Here is a 19,908-nt window from a genome sequence, read left to right as displayed (position 1 = left end):
GTGAATCATGGTACATACACTTAAAGAACCCTACAATGATAGTATTTGTTCAGCAGGGTTTTTGTGGCTCAGTTTCATACAGACATGATGCTTATTAGCAAAGATGCTTCTCACTATGAAGAATGGGCTAAGTCCTTTAAAAGACTTCTCAGTTATTGCAGAGTATCAAATCAGGCCTTCTCCACTTCTATACTCACAAATACAGTGAAATACCCAGGACCTAATAAGTTACTGGCAGAAGCAGGGACAACTCCATTCATGTACATGGGAATGTGCCTGTTTATCCAGAGGTTATTTTTCTGAAAATGAGAGATTATTACAAGACGTCTAATTCTGTGTTAATTCAAAATGTAACTTCTAGTAGTCACAGTACTGCCATTCTTCACTTCAACAAATGCCTATGGAAACATACATTGCTCTAGAATGAAAGATTTTCCCATGCCGGCTGGTGGCTCTGAACCAGAATCAAAATGGGTTGTTGAGATAACACTATCATTCTATACTCTGTGCTTCAAGCAAATACATATTGCACTCAGATGAGCAGTTGCAGCTTGCACACTGAAATCAATGGTAGCCAAACATACATGGCTCTGGGTAGAATTTGGTCCTTAAGATTGGTAAACACAGTAACTATGTTTTGGGAGTTTGGGGGCATAGGTTATACATGTCACACATATTTCTGTTTCTTCATATCACTGAAAAGATCACTCATCTTCTAGCAATAATAAAACTTGTGAAGACTGGACTTTGAGTTTTATTGTATTTCAGTAGTGGGTTTTAAAAAAATTCAACAGGCCTTACTGAATCCTGGACAAATACTAACCTGTACAGGCTCTCCATCTACTTGAACCTGTCCTGCTATTTCCATCATATCCAATGCCAGGTGGCAGATAGATCGTGCATGATGAATGCATGGCTCTGGTAGACCACTCACTGTCATATACTTGTCTCCAACTGTCTCCACCTATCAAAACATGTTTGGCAATTATGCTTCAGAAAGCTAGAGCTACTGTGGTGTTTCTTTTAAGATTGCTAGACACTTCAAATACTTTTCCCTTCATCTTTTTCCATATTCCTAACACATTCTTGGAGATTCATGTATACAACTTCTTAAAATTAGTTGGAGAGCTCACTACCTATTGATTAGCAGCTTATTCTACCTTTATTTACCAAAAAGTACTTATTTTAATGATTGCATGCATTTATTTCAATGTGCAGAGTTCCAAATAAGAGTTCTTCACTCTGTATATTCTTAAAACTAGCAGTGGACGTGTTCTTTTCTTCACTGCAGACTAAATCCACATCAAAGTTGTTAAAACATGTAAAGTTAATGGACTGAACTGAGATTATATTTATTTTATGACACTACCTTATAGCAACACAGTAGCAATGCCCTAAAATCTCATATTTACCTTATAAACAAACGGATTCCTTCGTGAATCAGTCAGAATATCAAATCTTGTGTAAAGGTCATTTAAAAGATTAACAATTTTCATGGCTCCCTCTCCAGAGGCATGTTTACTGCAGAATGCATTGAATCCAACTATGCCACTGAAGAGAATGGTCACATTATCATACCGCTTAGCTGGCACAGGACGCTTGTGTCTTAGTTCATTTGCAACAGATGGTGGAAGGACAGAATACAGCAATCTAGACAGGTAAAATAAGTAAGGGATATGAGAAAGAGAGAGAGACAGAGAGAGAGAATAAATGTAATATTTAAATATGACCCTGAGGGGTTATTATACATTAATGATTTCCAACAGTTAAGTGATGTACGAGGCTTATACTGGAGTCTATTCCTTAAACACCAGGCTCTGATATACATCAGTGTGGTTCATATGGTTAAAGGCAATTACATTACAAACACACATGCTAATAGGTCAAAGCCACCACTTAACTACCAAGAAATATATTGATAATTCCTTTGACATAATCTGTTAAAGATACCTGGTACTACTTTTTCTTATTCCTAAAGTATGTGGCCAGATCCTCAGCTGGTGTAACTTGGGTTTGCTCCACTGATTTCAATGGGTTTACAACAATTTACACAAGTGCAGTATCTCATCCTTAGGGTTTATTACATTTTTTCAACAAATCGAACAGTCCATATGACAAAAAGAAAACAGTGTATATTGTACATCGCAATGCACATTAAAAACTAAATCATACACATATGCCCATATTCTACCCTCATGTTCACCCCTTTTCAGCTTTTCATCTGCCACTGTACAGAACTCAAACTCAGCAATTTGCCAAAGCAGTAACAATTCAGGGCTTAGCAAAAAAAATCTAATGGTAACTCAGAAAAAATGATACTACTTTGCAATCTAAAATTATGCATTTTAAAGTTCTGGCAGATCTCATTGGTTATACAGCCTGCAATAAACACTACAGGCTAAGAGACACATGAAAGCTAAGAAGAAAGGAATAAACAGGATGAGAAAGATGAGGAAAAGAGATAAGAATAATGGATGGATGCATTTCCCCAAAGAATAATAGATGGAATTTTCTAAAATTACTTTATTTTAAATACATCAAAGCATTTAGTCTCAATTACTGGAATTACTTAAACTGTTTTAACACACCCCTGATCTCCCTACACAATTCTAAACTCTCTTGCACCTGATGGGTATGATTGTGGTACCTTCTGCATGTGTGGAAAAAGGAAAGGAAAGAAAGTGCAAGGTGTTTTTCCTCCCTTTATGCAATGTCACACAAGAAATCATGTGTCTTGGTCCTTGCCATCACCAAGTACAAGGAATGAGGCAGAGTTCTGGTGTCAGGGACAGCAAATTCAAAAGAGATTTCACTGGAACGACTTACATGAGCAAGGGCTACTTTCATAAGTAAAGGTTGGATGGCTGAGTCCTATTTCTATGCTAAGTTTCAAACTTCTGTCATTTTTGCTGTAAGTCTGTTCTGAAAATCCTGGGCAGAATTGTTTTGCAATCTGATGGTACTAACATCTCTCAAACTTAAGTGAATATTCAAGTAAGCAAAGGTGGCAGGATTGGACCCAAAGTCCCTACTGAAGAGTATGTGCTTTTCTAGGTTTTGGTGAGGAAGGGAATAATTTATAAATACACGTTAGCAGCAACAGAAAAATCACCTCTTAGCATGTCCAAAATGCATCCACTTAAATATTATTAAAGCCTTTTTTGATATCACTGCATGTTTTCTCTCATTACATTTTTGAGTATTGGGACGGATGCTCTCAGACTGCTGCTCAGAGAGATCCCACTCCTGCAATAAGCCCTGTGCAGGTGGCCTCCTCTTCCTGCATGAAGTCCCACTAACTGCAATGGGACACTGTGTGAGGATGGGGGTTGACCATATAGATCGGATCACAGGATCCAAGCCAAGTTTGGGTCAGGGAGATTTTAAATGCCTCACAAACTCAAATCGCATAAGCCTCCAAAAAACAAACCATATCAAAACAAAGAACTGTATTGATACCGGAGAGAGGAGACAATCCCTGGCATGAAGAAAATTTTGAAGTTTTTAATGGATTCCACAATATACTGGAAATTTTAAACTTTCATTTAAAAAAGGTGATCTTATACTGATGTGCTGCAGCCCCTGCTAACCAAGTCTTGTAGAAAAATGTCTCCAGCTAAAGAAGAGAAGCAGCAAAGGTAGGAACATACCACTGTCACACTCTATTCACCTCAATGAGAGGTGAAAGTAAAAGCCTAATTGGGACAATTTAAATGCTAACATTTTAAAAGAGATACATGTTTTCTTTGTTTAAAAAAAAGACGCAAATTGCTGCAGAAATGGTTCGGACAAAGTTAAAAATTAGAAATGCAAAAGCTACACTTCTAACAGCAGAAGTTATGCATTACACAAATACAGCATTTTCAATCCCTAGTTTCCCATTTTAATGTGCACCTTGAAACTATTATCGCTAGGTATGTCTTTAATGTAATATTGTATACAGATGCCAAAAAAACATAGGATTTGCAACATGGCTCAATGAATACTGTCACCAGAATCCTAACTTTTAGATTTTCTGATTTTTTGTGCAACCTTTCTGTTGCATTAAATATAGTTATGGACTATTTTCTGACGTATGTTAGAGCAATAATTGATGCTGCCTTTCCTATTGGGTGCCAAACAGGTTACTGTTCACTGATGGTAAGAGTGTTTTTACAAGTCAAACAAAACAAATAAAAAGTAGGGTTTTTTTAAAGCTTCCTTTGTTTTTCAGTTCCTTCAACTCATCATTTCCTTGCCACTCATTTGCAGTGACAGCCACCACACTACAGGATAAGCAACAGAACAACAGACTTGACAGCAGGACATTGTCAACATCCCTATTAGGTACTGACAGACCTGGAGAAACTGCTACTACAACACTGGTGAGTATTTTTCAAATAGGACATTTGACTACTAGTCAAATCCTGCTTGTCTCAGAGCCAGCTACTTAATTTACCAGTAACTAGTCTTCTCTCTAGTTCTGTCTAGAGATCATTATGTAATAGTAATAATTTGCATGTTTAATGTACTGTGCACTAGTTCACCTCTCACAAGGCATAGAAAAGCCAATTCATGGAATCTTACCATAGCAGGACTTTAAATAGTCTTTTATTTTTGGCTGCCTCTAGACTGTAATACAGTTTTCAAATAAGGAAATCAAATTCCGTGTAGCCTGATTGTGTTTTCTGTCATTTTCAAATTTAAATTTTCATAATTAAATGTTACATATGGTAGATCAATAATTACTTAATATTTTATTATTTCTCTCAATGTTATTTCAAATGGCCTGATCCCTATGAATTATCTTCTTTATTTACAGGGAACGTAGTAAATTATACAGTGATTTCTGTATCATTGGCATGTTGTCACTAGCTCTGCCTAACACAGCCTCAGTAAGATGTTTTCCTGGAACACTACTCTCTTAGGTCATTTCTAAAGCTATGGGGACTGTTGCTTCACTTTAGTTTTTAGCTCTTTACAGCAAAGAAGGAAAGGAGTCTTTCAGTTTTCTATGCATGTGGTATTCTATATTGCAGCTAATGTTTGAGAACCTTCAGACTATACAACATTATAAAGACAAAAAAGTTTGTGCTCTCTTGGCTCCACAATAACCAGCCGTTTTTGTTCCAGTTTAAAACTGGGAATTAATTCTTACGTGTCTGTCTTTTTCTTCTCATCTTCCAGTGCTCTTAGTGTGTGCTGAAGTCTGTCTGTGAGGATCTCCAGTTCTTGAGTCAGCTTGTATTCCTCTCTGAACTGCTCTCCCAAAAGGACTAGGTCACGGGTAGCATCATGCAACGGAATGTCACTCAGATATAACCCTCTTCTGGTTAAATCATCCAAGTTCATTACACTGTTATATCGAGAATTGAATTTCATTATAAAATGAAATGCACATTAAAGTAAACTTGCCTAAGAGATCCTTTAAAATATTGATTAGTAGCAGGGATTGGGGTTAAATGGGTAAATAGTGAGGTAATACTTTTAATTAACGATTGGGAGTACGGTAAAACAAGTAGCTTCCATCAACTACCTTGTAACTGTACGCATTAATCCATGTCTTTATTGTACATGTGCATACAGAGCCCTGATTGATGCATTTTATAAATGTCTAAAATACCCCCACCCCATAATAGCAATGCTGGTCAGTGCATGTTACTAGTCTCTCACCTGTGCCCACTCCACAAAGGATATGAATGTGTTATCTCACTGCTCTAAGACTGATCCTTTAGCAAAACTATAAAGGTTTATGCTTTTAGCTCTGAAGGTCCTCAGTTCAATCCCTTATCACAATCAAGATGACAGTTGTCATGCTATGACAAGAGTCCATTACATAATTTATTTTCCAAATTAATTTTCCAGCTGATTCTTAAATATCACTGCATCTCACTGTGAAAACTGCATTGAAGCTACTATTTGAGCACGTCGCCAGACGAGAAACTTGATTCCTAGTTCTTAGGGTTATGAAATTCATAAACCAAATGTCATGACTTATTAAAAACCACTCAGTTAATGAGGTGTGCTGCTTAGAAAAAGGTGGGATAATATGTCCCAATGTTTGTAATGAATGATTTTATAAATGCACCACATTCTGTTCTCTACATGCAACTCCCTTATATCACTGGGCTTGCACCACTATAACTTAGAACAGAATCTGGTCCAGTGAGTTTCTATAGTCATCCACACATTTAGAGACACTCTTGCAATTTGGTGGCTATTCCACATTGTCAAATAGAGTACTTTTATTGCTTAAAGTACCTTGGAGAACAAAGAAAGAGAATGCTGTCTGCTTCAGGTAAGTAGATCATTTGACCTTTGAGGCGTAAGCAGCTGATTTCCGTGCCAGTTAGTTCATCTTCACACTCCAACTTTTCTACATCCAACAATCCTTCCTTGTAATGAAAAAGTGATAATAATTAAATAACAATAATGATTCCTGTGTTACTTCACCAAAGACATGTGCATGTGCACATGCAAACAGACACACGTAAACCTTCACTAGAGGAAAGATCAGGATGTCTGGAATCTATCCATGAAGCACAGGCTACACTGAAGACCAAATGAACAGGTTTCTTGAACATGCCAAACTATAGTATTTTTAACTTTTCTAAGGTTTCCTATCTCAATTACTTTAGTGTCTTTCTTTGCCTGCACAACCACTACTTCCCAGTTTCTTCTGATTTCTTCAAAACAGTTTGATATTTAGCTTGTGCTCTTTCTTTTGTCTGCATTATGTTTTTGTTGACACTGAGACTGCATGCATGCACTTTCAAACAGTAGACTGACAAAAACAGACTCCAATTCAAAACTGCAGAACTGGAATTAATTTGCAAACTGGACCCCATCAAATTAGGCTGAATAAAGACTGGGAGTGGTTGGGTCATTTCAAAACCTAAATCTAATTTCTCCCATACTAATTTCCGTCTACTAACACTTTCTTGTCTTCTGTTTAAAATAGGCCACTCTCATTACCACTACAAAAGTTATTTTTCCTCCCTTTGTATTCTGTTAACTGAATTGTCTCATTAGACTGACCTCACACTTGGTAAGGCAACTCCCATATTTTCATATATTTAGACCTGCTCCTGCCTTTTCCACTCCATGCATCTGATGAAGTGGGTTCTAGCCCACGAAAGCTTATGCCCAAATACATTTGTTAGTCTCTAAGGTGCCACAAGGACTCCTTGTTGGTTTTGCTGTTATACAGTTACTCCTAGTGGAAGGCTGCAGTTCTGTAATATTATTGTATAGGATCATTGTTTGTAAAGAAGGTATCATAGGTGCAAAAGTATGTACCTCCCTGTATCTGCACCTATAGCCCAACCTAACAACCACATATGAATTCAGGCATCTGGCTTTTTCTTGGCCCAAGACACAGAATAGGCTCAGGACTTACTACTGTGCAAAAGATTTTTGCTGAGGGCCTCTGAGTTTTCTCTTATCTTTGTAAAATGTACTTACTTATTCAAAAGCCAGATGAATGTTATTTGGTTACCTTGCTCCTCAATACAAAGACAGTGTTGATATGTGAGAGGATCCCATGGAAGCTAATATCAATATGAGGCCGAACCAAGGAAAAAACTGACAATAGATTGCAGTTTCCTGGCTGAAGCTAAAACATAAACAAGACAAATAGAAGCTCATTTTCTAAGGAAATAAAGGATTTTTCTACAACCAGAAAATATTCACACGGTGATTGTATTTCTTTCACTTCATATGCAATGCAAGGTGGAAGAGAATAGAGACATAGAGAATGCAGGTGTACGTTCTTTATATAAAATATGAGACTAAACTATGGTTTTCAAGTCATGGCTGTGGTGCCTATGTATTTTAAAGTGCAATTCTATTCTGGAAAGTGACTCTGCAAAAATAGCACTGCACCATACCGTGTCTGAGATCTCTCAACATTCCTTCACTTTACAAGTAAAAAGCTGTTTTTTCTAACTGCCCTCCCTAACAAACTCACCTTAGGGTCAAAAAGTCAAGTTGTGTTTTCTCACCTATTATCTCCTTTAATAAAGATTCTGCTGGCCATATTCAGTAGGTCACTAGTTACATGTGTTCAATGAACCACCCTGAACTCATCTGAGAAGCCACTGACCTCTCTTCTTTCCAACTCCTCCTCAAGAGCCATTTCTAGGAAATCACCAAATCACAATGGTGAGGTAACAGGTCAGTAACATTAACTATATTGTAAAAATATTTAAATGATTCAGAACCATCAAGATATTCACAGTGCCTATGTCACTGCATGATCTGATTAACACTATCCTCATCATCCCTCTCCCCCTTCCCTTATATTGTTTACTACACTCCCTAGCTTCATCTAGTCTTAAATTAGATTGTCTGTTTTTCAGGGCAGGGACCACATTATCCTATGAGTTTACACAGTACATAGTATAACAGGGCCCCCAATCCTAAGTGAGAACAACTATGTTCAGTGGGGTTTCATAGGCATATATTGAGGTCAGAAATCGGCCCTTAGAAATTGGTAATTAGAACTTAGTTAACACTGATGTTGCTGATGTAAAACAGCATTCAGCACCTTTGTCATACTGCAGCGATGTTAGCTCTACAATGTTAATAAGCCTGAAAAATAATAAAATATTTTTTGTTGTTAAAGTAAGACCCCCTGAATACATGGAGGCCAGACCTGTTCCGGAAGAAGGTGCTATTTTCAACGTCCAACTGCATTTTAAGGTGGGAATTAAACACTGTACTGTAATGTAGAAAGACAATTGCAAATCTATTTAATGTCTTCACAATTAACCCTTGCAGACTATATCACATCACAATATACCATAAATAAATAAGAAATTATAACAGCACTTGAGTGTTGTTATTAAAATAGTATCTAAAACACTTCTTACAGCTGTTCACATAAGGCAATAGTCTGACCTGTGGAAGGACTCTGTATATAGCATTGCCACACTGCGTTACCACCAGATCTCTGTCAAATATTATGTGGAAAGGAAAAGCCTTGCAGAAAGTGTAAGGACTGATGCGGGACTCTTGGGTACCATTCTCTTCAAATCTGTCAAGGTCTTCATAAAAATCCTCTTCCTTAGACTCCTTCTCTTCAATTAAAAATTGAGTGTGGTCACACTCTTCATTTCTCTGTTGAATAACCTGGACAAAAGAAGAAAAAGATTGCAGGTAGCAATAAACACTATCACATGTTAAAAATTGGAATTCTGTTGCAAAGACAAGAACACATTTAGAGAAAATAAATACCTAGATATCAAAATAATGAGTTCCAGTTCTTGCAAAAATACAGTATTCCCACAGAAATCTCCAGTTTTAAAAAGTCTCTACAAATCAATGGAGAAAAAGCATTTCCTTATTCAAGCACAGTTGCTTGTGGCACTAACTGAAGACCATACAAATATGAACTGTAAATTCTAAATTAAATAGCTATGTATACACCAATTCCAGATCCTGGAAATATGGAGCTACACTCAGCCTTGAAGTATGCTTGGTTCTGCTGGTATAGCCCAAAACACAGGACCTCTTGTGAGGGAAAGTGCCCCTGGAAGCTTTTGCATTGCCTAAGCCACCTGCATCTTTATTTCTATGGGGAGCCTGCACCTGGTCAATGGATCCCCAAAAGTAGGCAGTGCTGGCTGGGGAGAGACCATGGCATGGCTAGTCTAAGGATGGGCTCATGCAGCACTTGGCTTCAGGAGACTTCACTCCTGGGGCTCTTATACAGTATGAAACTGCCCTACCCTGAACTTCCAAGAAAAAGCAGCAATGCAACCAGCCACCTATCCGCCCCAAGGGTGAAAGAATTCCTTCTTGTTGGAGCAAGCCCTGCTAGCTCAAAAAGGGGCAATTAGCACCTACTTGCACCAGTGAAGGTGGATCGTGTCTATGATGTCTGCAGAACATAAATACAATAGTAAATAGCTGGTTTATAACAAAGAAATAATTCCTCATTACTCCTCACTTTGTAGAAATAAACTAAAGAAAAGAACGAGGCTATTCCCATTTGTAACTCAATATCTGTTATTATAGAGTGAGGCTTTAGCAAACCGAAGTATACACAAGTGTGAGCCTTGAGCAAACTATACACTGTTCTCTTTTTTAACAAATTGTTATGACGTGTTAGAATGTGTTTATTGATGCAGACACAGAAGTGAAATGAGGACAGACAGATGCATGGAATTAAGCAGCCGGCCACAACTTTTATTAAACTTTAACATAGGGGAGGGGCGCTTCCTGCCCATCATCCATACTCTTTAATACCAGACATTTAATTGGTTCCAGTGCAGAGGTTACAGGGCTCCTAACCATACAACCCATAACCGAGGGTGACTCTCCCTAGCTTACCCTTGGGACTCAGCTCTCTCTGAGTCCTAATACCTTCCCTGCACTGAGGGCCACGGTGCAGCAGAGTGGGGACTTCAGCTCGGGAAAGCCACAAGGTCTCACCCTATCCCATGATCGCTAGGCCCATTGCAAAGTCTTTTACCTCTGGGAACTGTACATTCTCCTAACTGCACTGGAAATGTGGCCACAAGTTGCAATGAATAAACTCCTTCCCAGTACCTCAGCTAGGTACTATGTGCATTCCTATTTAACCCTCTGTGGCTTGAAGGTGTGGCAAGGAAGGTAAAAAAAAAAACCCAACCAAACCAAAAAAAATCCCTCCCTGGTCCTCTACCAATTGGCCCATGGGAGAAAAATTTCTTCATGGCCCCCAAACAGGCAATTAGCTATACCCACAGCATCTGTCAGGATGGATTCCCATTCCTAGTTCGGTGAATTGAGTTTGACTGCTGGAACAGAGTTAAGAGAGGTTCCACATGGCTTCCACACTGGGTTAAATCCTGGGAGATGGGGAATGCTGTCCAGTCAGCACCTCTCTCCGGTACCTCTCTCTGCCCAGTCAGCTGGCCTAGAGACTCCTGGGGTGAGAAGCTACATACTGTCCCTTAGTGAGCGTCTCCCTCCTTTGTTGCTGGGATTGTCCCCCTTCACTGCCAAGACCATCAAGTTCCCCACCCGTTGTGGCAGGGGAGTGGCATTTTTCACATATGCAGGTTGCTCCATTGATTATTAAGACTAGTCTTTAACTTTTGCATGTCTGCTCAGAGCTGGGCAAATATCTAGTGTGTTACTGATCACAACAAAGGAAAAAAAATTAGGCAATCTTCTAGCTGTTTCAATGGGCATGACTGTATGCAAACTAAGGACCCTGAATTTGCAATCATTACTCATGAAAGCAATAAGGGTTACAGGATCAGGCCCTATAGTTAAAACTAAAAGCATCTTCTCCAAACCACAGCTGTTAATGTGTAATATTTAAAAACCAGCATCCTTTCATATGTTCTATCGGTTTAATCTCATATTACTATCTTGAACATATCATCTTACTTTACTCTAACAATCTTACTCAAAGTTCCTTGAAATAATGAAATTAATAGGGCTAATTTTGTTTACTAGGAGAGTCATATATCATGGTATAATTAAAGTTGATGCATAATGAAATATCATAATTTATCAAGTGTGTACAAATTTATCAGATTAATCAGATTTAATGGGTAGAACAGAATAATTCTGTTTATGCAGTATTGTTTAGCAGCAACATATTGGAACATATTAGGCTCAGTTCTATCCTCACTTCAGGCCTAATCCAAGTGAGACTTTCCATAGACTTCAGTGAACTTTGTTTCAGGCCCTTATACCCTGAGGAATCCTATAGATTTCAATGGGATGTAAATCAGGGCAGAGAAGGCATTCTTATTCAAGTGTTCAGAAAATCCAGTTAACTATCCAAAAACATGGATTTAAGAATGTCTTGAATATCCTTTTTTTTTATTCCAGACCAAAAGTCTCACAACAGACAAGATCAAAACACAGAGGTGGGGAGCTATATCCTAGAGTTGTTCTAAAACGTTTCCAGAAATATATGGGCACAAATTATTATGCACAAAGAAATGTAATCGCTAAAATATGTGGCTATTAAGAGGTCTTTTCCCCTCTGTGAATGGTCTAACTCATGTGTTAGCAGTAATATGCACACAGTGAGGGATGTTACCAAAGTTTGGTTCCCATTTTTGCAAGGGGAAACAATACAACAATACTTTGTGCTTCTATGGCATCGGGAGGTCAGGATCTCAAAATGCTTTACAGACATCAGATAATTAAGCTCCAAAATATATTTGAAAGCACTGATATAATTAGTCTCCATTTTACACAGAGGAAAGCTGAGTGTCACAGTGACAGAGTGTGGCAGTCCTTTGGACTCCCAGTCTTGTGCATTAAACACAGGCCCATCCTTCCTCTTTGCAGTCCAGTAAAATATGCTATTAACTCCCTTTGTCTGTTTCCTTGGTTTCCTAAAGCCTGATGCTGTTCTCTATGTGCATTACCAAAGTGTAACTCCAGCTCTACAATGGAAGGTGTTGCAGCGAGTAGTCGCAGTTGGAGAGCCAAGAGTATATATGCGGGGTCGGAAATTACTTGTGGCCACATGAAGGGAAAAAAAATCAGTGGATTTGTCCAAGCACCAGTGTGGCTTAGACCTGTATTTCTTGTGAATACAAAGCTTAAGTGACCCCATCCCTTCAACTTCCAAGAGACCATTACCCTATATTTGAGAGAAGGAATGAGGTTGTAGTCATACTGTAGTTAGATAGTACTGGTGGTTTTGAAGGGAAGGGAGGCTCTCTCTTGCCAATAAAATGTTTTGTTTTGTTTTTTGTCAATAGGGACAACTGGGCCTCTAGAAATTAACAATTTAACCTCTTCCAAAATCCATGGATGTATCACCATTATTAAACTAGGCCTTCCAGAATATCATTTCCATCAGTGACTTTTGTGGGATTAAAGACCAGAGTTTGGATCCCACTTCTAAGAAATCTCATTTACCACAACTGCAAAAAAATTGTATAGCTTGGATTAAAAGCTTTTCCATTTGAAAAAAAAAAAAGTTTTAGAAATTATTTTAAAAATCTCATATTCTAAGGAAATTTCCATGTCAAATATTACATCTTCCAACTCCATTAATATCACCTCATGATACGTTTCAGAGTAGCAGCCGTATTAGTCTGTATCCGCAAAAAGAACAGGAGTACTTGTGGTCTTGATAGTACTGTACTTGATAGTCTCCCTAGTTCTCTGCTGTCATGCTGAACCTCTTTACAAGTTCTCATCTTTTCTTATTGATAACAAGAGAGGCACAGAAAACTAATCAACCAATAAAGGTTAGGGTTCCATATAAAAAACCCCATAAAATAATACTAGCATTTGGCAATCTATTTTTAGCTTTTCACACTAACCATCTCAATGAGGCAATTTCACCATCCACCCCAGCCTCTGCATCAGCATAGGAATTAAAGAGTGTGGGTGAGAGCAAATGCTAATTTCCAAAGTCCTATCATATAGAAGGAGGTGCCAGAACTACTGTATATTTCTCATATATCACAATCCATCTAGCCAGGGTGAGATGTGACCCTACACAGACACAGCAAGCTTTCACAGTTTGATAAAGGCAGCCTGCTATTGTATGTGAGTGCTGTGCTACTCTCCTAACCTTTACAGAATGCAGATATGTCAACAGCAGCACAAAGATGCAGTCAGAAACAATGCAGAATATGGGCTTTGAAGTGAGCACTTTACAGGCAGAACTGTGAAAGGCAACTGCGACTCTTCTAATAATTCCAATACAGAAAACATGTATGGAAAGAGGGAACAACTCCATCACTGAATACATAAGAAATGTGAGAAACAAACAAGATAATTAAATGCCTGAGCCAAAGCCCTCTGAAGTCACTGAGAGTCTTTCCACTAATTTCAACGCACTCTGGACCACATTCTAGATGAGAGCGTATTCAGCTGCCTGTTAAAACTGGTGACCAGGTTAGGTATTGTTATGAAATCCCCTTATAGAATTTAATAGAAAATTATAACCTGTGTGTTGATTTTAAACGGTCCTAAAGAATTTAATGAAATATTATATTACCACAACAGAATTCTATAGGATGATGCAAAACACATAGAAGGGATCGTATTCTCTGTTAAATTGTACAAGTATTTATAGTAATTTCTGTACAACCCTATCAATTTCATACCAGTTAAGTTCTATTAACCTTTACTGCAAGTAACATGACCTCTTACATGTGTGCTTTTTTAAATTAAATGTCTGGGTATTTAAACATTCATGTAAATTCTCCATTCAGTTTCACCCAGGTAAATTTAGTCAAAACAAACTGGGCCAAATCTTCTTTCCAAAGAAGATGCTGTCTAAACTTGGTAATTGAAAGATCAGCAGCATCAGTGACAAAGCCATGAGTCAAGTTTAATTCTTCTTGTTTCCCTGTGTGGTCTTAATTGGTGAGTGACATCAACCTGACATGTATAAGAGCTCAATCACTATGGTAACTGCAGTTAAAATCAAGACAAATCAAATTTCAGGTTTCAAAGAGAATATCTAGCTGGTTCTCCCTCCTAGGCTTTGCAACAAAATGTATCTTCAGAATATGTCCCTGCTTAGCTAAATGAAAAGTAACATTCAAGTTTCCATTTATACTGGGCAGATTTTCACTGTTGAGCTTTACTTGACAATCATAAATTCTCTTTTCAATGGATCAGTGAGGGTGTTGCTGTCATTTTCCCATTCTGTCACCCCTTATGCTGTATAGGCTTTCCCCAATAGACTTCAGTTAGATTTTTTCTTGAGTAAGGACTGTATAAGAATTCAATAGGGGCTTCATTATGGGGCCTGATGTTTCCGGCGTTCTTGGGTATTTGCCATTCATTTGCAAGGACAAGACTGAAACCCAAAGTTTGTTTAGCCCAACAGATGAAGGGTTTGCCTTATATTTCAAAAGTATTACATTCATGCTTAAACAAATCTGTTGGTTGAAACAATAAAAGATAATGCATAGTATTCAGTCTGTTTTTCCATGAGATTTTCCATGCAGAGTTCTGTTTATATCAGAAGGACATTGCTCATCCAGGTCACACACACATTAACAGTTTCTATGAGATCCATAGCAAATTTTTGGTGATCTTCAATATAAATGTTTTTGTTTGACTAAGCGATTAGATTCTGTCTGGTGGTTTACTTTGACCAGAGTTCTGTGTTTTCTGAGGGTCCACAGCTATGGAATTTGAGGACAATCCATCCGTCACCACAAATAGTGATTGAGAATCTAAGCTTTCATTTATTTAAAAAAAGATTCAAGATTCTAAGCCTTCTGGTTGCAAAGAAAATCTAACACCTCTCCTCCCTGCCTGCCCAATCACATAAGAGACCCATCTTATTCTGTAGAGATTTGTGAACATTGTGGCCAATGCAGCTTTTCCTTGGAGAGTAGTCTCAATCAAGGAATATGATAGGAGTCATGGGCTGCATTGTTTTGTGCTGTTTGAAGGATTTGGGGCATTGCTTTTGGAGTGGGATATTATTCCTGCATGGAGGTCTTTCTGCAGTGGCAGCTCTCACTCAAAATTTTAGCTGAGGCAATTTAAACCATTCCCAGGTGTATATGTACTTATTATTAAGGACACTTCTGAAAATGCTCCTTAGTTCGCTGCTATGACTATCTGGTTGTGAAATGAACTGTAGACTCTGTCCCTAAAATCCTGCTGTTGCTAAAGGTTATGTAATGAAAAATGTACTACAGTACTGAAACAGTTACATGGACTGGAGACATTGGTTCATGATCTTCTGATGATGGAAGATGATCAGACACCCATGTTGATGGTTTTAGATCTATTAGTTGCCTTAAATACCACTGACTACCATGTTTTGTAGACAACCCAGTGAACTGGAATTACTTATAGTAGTTTCAATCCTTTCATTCTGAGAAGTCAGAGGGTTGTACTGGTCTCTCTCTTCCATCACCTTTCCTGTTCCATGTGTAATTGAGACATTTAGTGGTCAAGCCCTGGTGCCATGAGTATGCAGATGGAGCTCAACTCTATGCCTGCATTTCATAGAAGCAGGACAATGAAAACTGGGGTTTTTCTTAGTTAGCTGTCTGTGACTCATTTTGGACAACACTGAATTTTCCTTTTGTATGTGGATTACTATACAGTGACTATGCATTTGTCACCTCAAGATTGAATTACTGTAACATGCATGGTGTGGGCAGAATGTAAATGCTTATTGCTTAGCAATGCATCTTTCAGTGAACACATTACACCTGTGCCACGTTATCTGCATTGGCTTCTTATCTGTACTTACTTACTTACTTACTACAGAGATGGGAGGGGTTCTCCTGTCACTGTAGTTAACCCACCTCTCTGAGAGATGACAGTTAGGTTGACAGAAGAATCCTTCCATTGACCTAGCACTGTTTCCACCAGGGGATAGGTCAGTTTAATTCCATCACTCACGGGTGTAGACTTCCAATATCCCTGAGTGACATGGCTGAGTTTACCTAACTTTTTCATGTAGACCTGGCCTAAGTCTCATCATCAAGGTCAATAGGACTTAGGCTTCTAAGTGTCTAAGTCATTTCTAAAATTGAGACAGGCTCCTAAGTCACTTAGGCACTTCTGAAACTTTTACCCCGTCCACTCAAAGACAGGAAGTAAAAGAACTTGCCACCTTTCTCATAGGCTGCTTAGAGTATGACACCAAATTTGGTGAAGTGACGTAATCTAGAACATATATGAAAATGCCTCAAATAAAGTGCATAAGTGCTCAGAGAACATGAACTAGGCAAAAAGAAAAGAAATGAAAATGGAAAAATAATATGGAACATAATCTTTGTATCCCTTTTCTCTTTCTTTGGATTACTGGATGTTGCCCTGAGCTATTAGCCATCTGGACTATATGCAAATTAACACTGGGCTGATCAGCACCAGGATGACAGATTTCCAGGGAAAACGTGAATGGTGCTAGTGAGTCAGTAGGTGGCACTCCTGAGTCAGTACTGAATCAGTGTTCCAATGTGGTAATAAAGGATGCGCCTGCTGTTATAGTTGCAATCTTTCACATAAGGAAGATTTAAAAAGAGAGAGAGAGAAAGGTCTTGAACACTTATTGCCATTAAAGATTCCATGGCACTTTGTGTAAGAATAAGTGTGTTTCCTATGGTATCCTGGCCAAATAGTAAGCTGGATTTACATTCTACCAATGCAAAATTTACATTCTACCAATGCAAAATTATCTCTGCAGTTTCAACTGGACATGCTAATCTTCATTTCTTGGCCCAGATCCTGGGTTGTGCTGTGACCAGTTTGTGGTGTTCTGGTGGTGCAAAGCAGCCCTAAAATTATCAGATATAGCCATTGGAGGATCCTACCAGTCTAGGGAGATGTGAATTGGTATAGTGGCTCCTATGCCATTCTCCTTCTCTGTGGCCAGTACAGGGGTGTGGTCAGGGCAAAGGCAGGTGAGGGCAGTATATGACCTTGAAGGTATCGGGTTAACATGGGGGGTAATGGAGAGATTTTTCAGTACGCAAAACCTCTGTGGAAAGTATGAATGTATAAAAAAATATTGTTTTTCATTATATCATACAGCTCTTTCAATTTTATGAATGACATCAACTTTCAATCAGAACATACAAGGAAACATTACCTTCATGTCTATTTCTGTACCATGGATCTGCTGAGCTACTGTTTTGATGATTCCAATGACAATATCCTGGAGTCCTTCTCTCTCTGAATAATAATGCAGAATGAGTCCTTTCCCTTTTTCTGCATCAGTGCACCTAAAGGAAGGGGCACGCATACCCGGATAAATAGTAGCAAGATGGTCATGCAGAGCATCCAAGTTCTACAGGGATAATTAAAAACACACAAACACATCAGAATAGAGTTCATGCATGTTGCAAATCATCTATTTGAGAATGTAAGTAATTTAAGTAGCTGTTTTAAAGACCTAAGCTACATATTGTATATATAAGTTACTGATTTGGTATATTTCCTGGGTAGTCTGGCCCCACCCTGTCCACAACTGCCACAATCACTTGTGGGTTTGGGTCAGCCAGTTCCAGACCTGCTTTGCAGGGCTTCCAGGCACGTTGCTTTGCTGTCTTGCCACTCCAGGAGTGGTGAGGGGGACCACTGCTGGGGGCCCACACACCTGACAATGAGTCTGGCCTATGACTGGCACTGAAAATAACACCAGTAAAAGTTGTTTGAGAGAGAAAGAGTGAATTCCTGGACTGTACTATGTTTGCACAATAGATGGAAACATTTTTATTTTCATGGCAGGGTTAGTTTTCCAAATGGATGCGGGAGTGGCTAGGATATCCCTTTCCCTCTCTTACCTACCCATCTTTATCTCTTCCCTCCCTCCAAGAACTCTGCTGCTTGTAATCTATCTTTTAAAGAGCAGCTGTAACCAAATAGCCTACAGCTGGTAAGCCAGTTGTTTCTATATTGATTTAGGAGTCTAACTTTAGGCACTTGCATGTGAAAAAAACAACAACAGCCTTTCTTACTGTTTTAAATTAAACATTAAGCTAGTAATGCCATTTCAAACATTAACACAAGTTTATAAGCTCTGCCAGAACCTGACAAGAGTTTTCAAAGTTTCCAGTTGGATAGCTAACATCTTTAAAATTAACCTACCACATTTCCTAAAAATGCTCAGTCACATGATCTCATTGAGAACAAGTGAATGAACCCAAAATAGAGTTTCTAGATCAGGTCATAGCTGAAACCAAGCATTTTTAAAAAGTGAGACCTTTAAAAAACCCAAAACAACTCCACTTTTTCAAACTCTCCATATGTCCCAGACATGTCTGATTAATCTCAAACTCTGGCAAAAGTAAATTCTTCTCTGGATAGGAAATATGCTTGAGAAACTGGAAAGTAGATTTTATGAGGAAGTTAGATGGGAAAATAGGATCAGAATCAGACTTAGAATATTATGCCAGCTACAACCTTAACTATGGAGTCATTACGATGACTTCATTTTACTATTTGCGGTGTAATGGCTTAGATAGAAGGACAATCAGACTGGCTGAATAGCGTCACAACCCAGGTAATCATCTATCAATACATTTCTCAAGATTATTTACCCTCTTCACTTACCGGGTCCTTAGTATGACACCACATCCCCTCCTCTTCCCCCACTCCCCGCCCCCTTTAACACTTTGTAATACTGGGGATTGTTTTGTGATTTTTGCCAGGTCAGGGAGAGGTACAATGAAGATGTTTTAAATGTGCAGGTTGGATCATCTCCCTTTTCTTAACATCTGTAGATCTTCAAAGTTGTGAAGGTGGCGTGAACAGCTGCTACTTTTCTTGGGAGGCCTCCAAAGGAAATGAGTCTCTTATAAATGAATTCCTTGGGATGCATGCATCCTGGAACATCCTCCTTCACTTTTTTTAGTTTGTTATATATTTGTATTTTTATTGCATTGATGTATCACTACATCAAATTAAAACTTAAGAGGCAAAAATCTGTGAGCTCAACAGAGTCCAGCCGTTAGTGGGAATACAAGGGAGAAGAAGATACATGGATTCAACCCCTTGCAGATCTTTGCAGAGACCAGGAACATTCCTCTTGGGAGGTGGAGACCAGATCTGTAGTGGTTTGAAAGAGTGTGAGTGAGAGCAGAGCTAGAGAGATAGCCAGGTGCACAGAGGGGAAGTACACTGTGGACTGCCTGAAAGGGTGCTGAGCTGCTGTTCCAGTATGTGCTCCCCAGGAGCAGCTTCAGTATGTAGACCTTTTGGAAGATGTCTATTAAGAAGAGACTCAGAAAAGAAGAGTCATCTTCCTATACACAGAGTCATCCACACTTGAACAGTCTCAAAAGGAGTTTGAGTCCAATATTATGGAAAGGGGCATAAAATGTATGCCAAGTACTGCTTTTCTATAAAATATTAAGCACCAAATTCCAATACCCTTACTCACAATTCACTCAGCCACTAGTCCTGTTGAAATCAACATAATTCCTTTTCCTGATGCTCTTAAACTTTATTAAACTTTGCAGATCTTCTTGCGAA

At 38.6% G+C, this 19,908-nt stretch overlaps 1 protein-coding gene across 2 annotated transcripts in view; it reads right to left on the bottom strand.

The window, feature by feature from the left end:
- Positions 1–19,908, bottom strand: part of GUCY1B1 (guanylate cyclase 1 soluble subunit beta 1) — a 60,464-nt gene that overhangs the window by 6,174 nt on the left and 34,382 nt on the right. For both annotated transcript variants that reach the window (XM_039542385.1, XM_039542386.1), the window contains 7 exons: positions 17,525–17,722; positions 8,881–9,111; positions 7,478–7,594; positions 6,241–6,374; positions 5,138–5,335; positions 1,413–1,650; positions 824–964 (listed from right to left, as the gene is read on the bottom strand). In XM_039542385.1, the coding sequence (XP_039398319.1) occupies positions 824–964; positions 1,413–1,650; positions 5,138–5,335; positions 6,241–6,374; positions 7,478–7,594; positions 8,881–9,111; positions 17,525–17,722 (1,257 nt within the window). The remainder of the gene's footprint in view (positions 1–823; positions 965–1,412; positions 1,651–5,137; positions 5,336–6,240; positions 6,375–7,477; positions 7,595–8,880; positions 9,112–17,524; positions 17,723–19,908) is intronic.

This window comes from Mauremys reevesii, linkage group 5, assembly GCF_016161935.1.
Source record: "Mauremys reevesii isolate NIE-2019 linkage group 5, ASM1616193v1, whole genome shotgun sequence".
Classification (NCBI taxonomy): Eukaryota; Metazoa; Chordata; order Testudines; family Geoemydidae; genus Mauremys; species Mauremys reevesii.
This window is presented reverse-complemented; position numbering and strand designations above follow the sequence as displayed.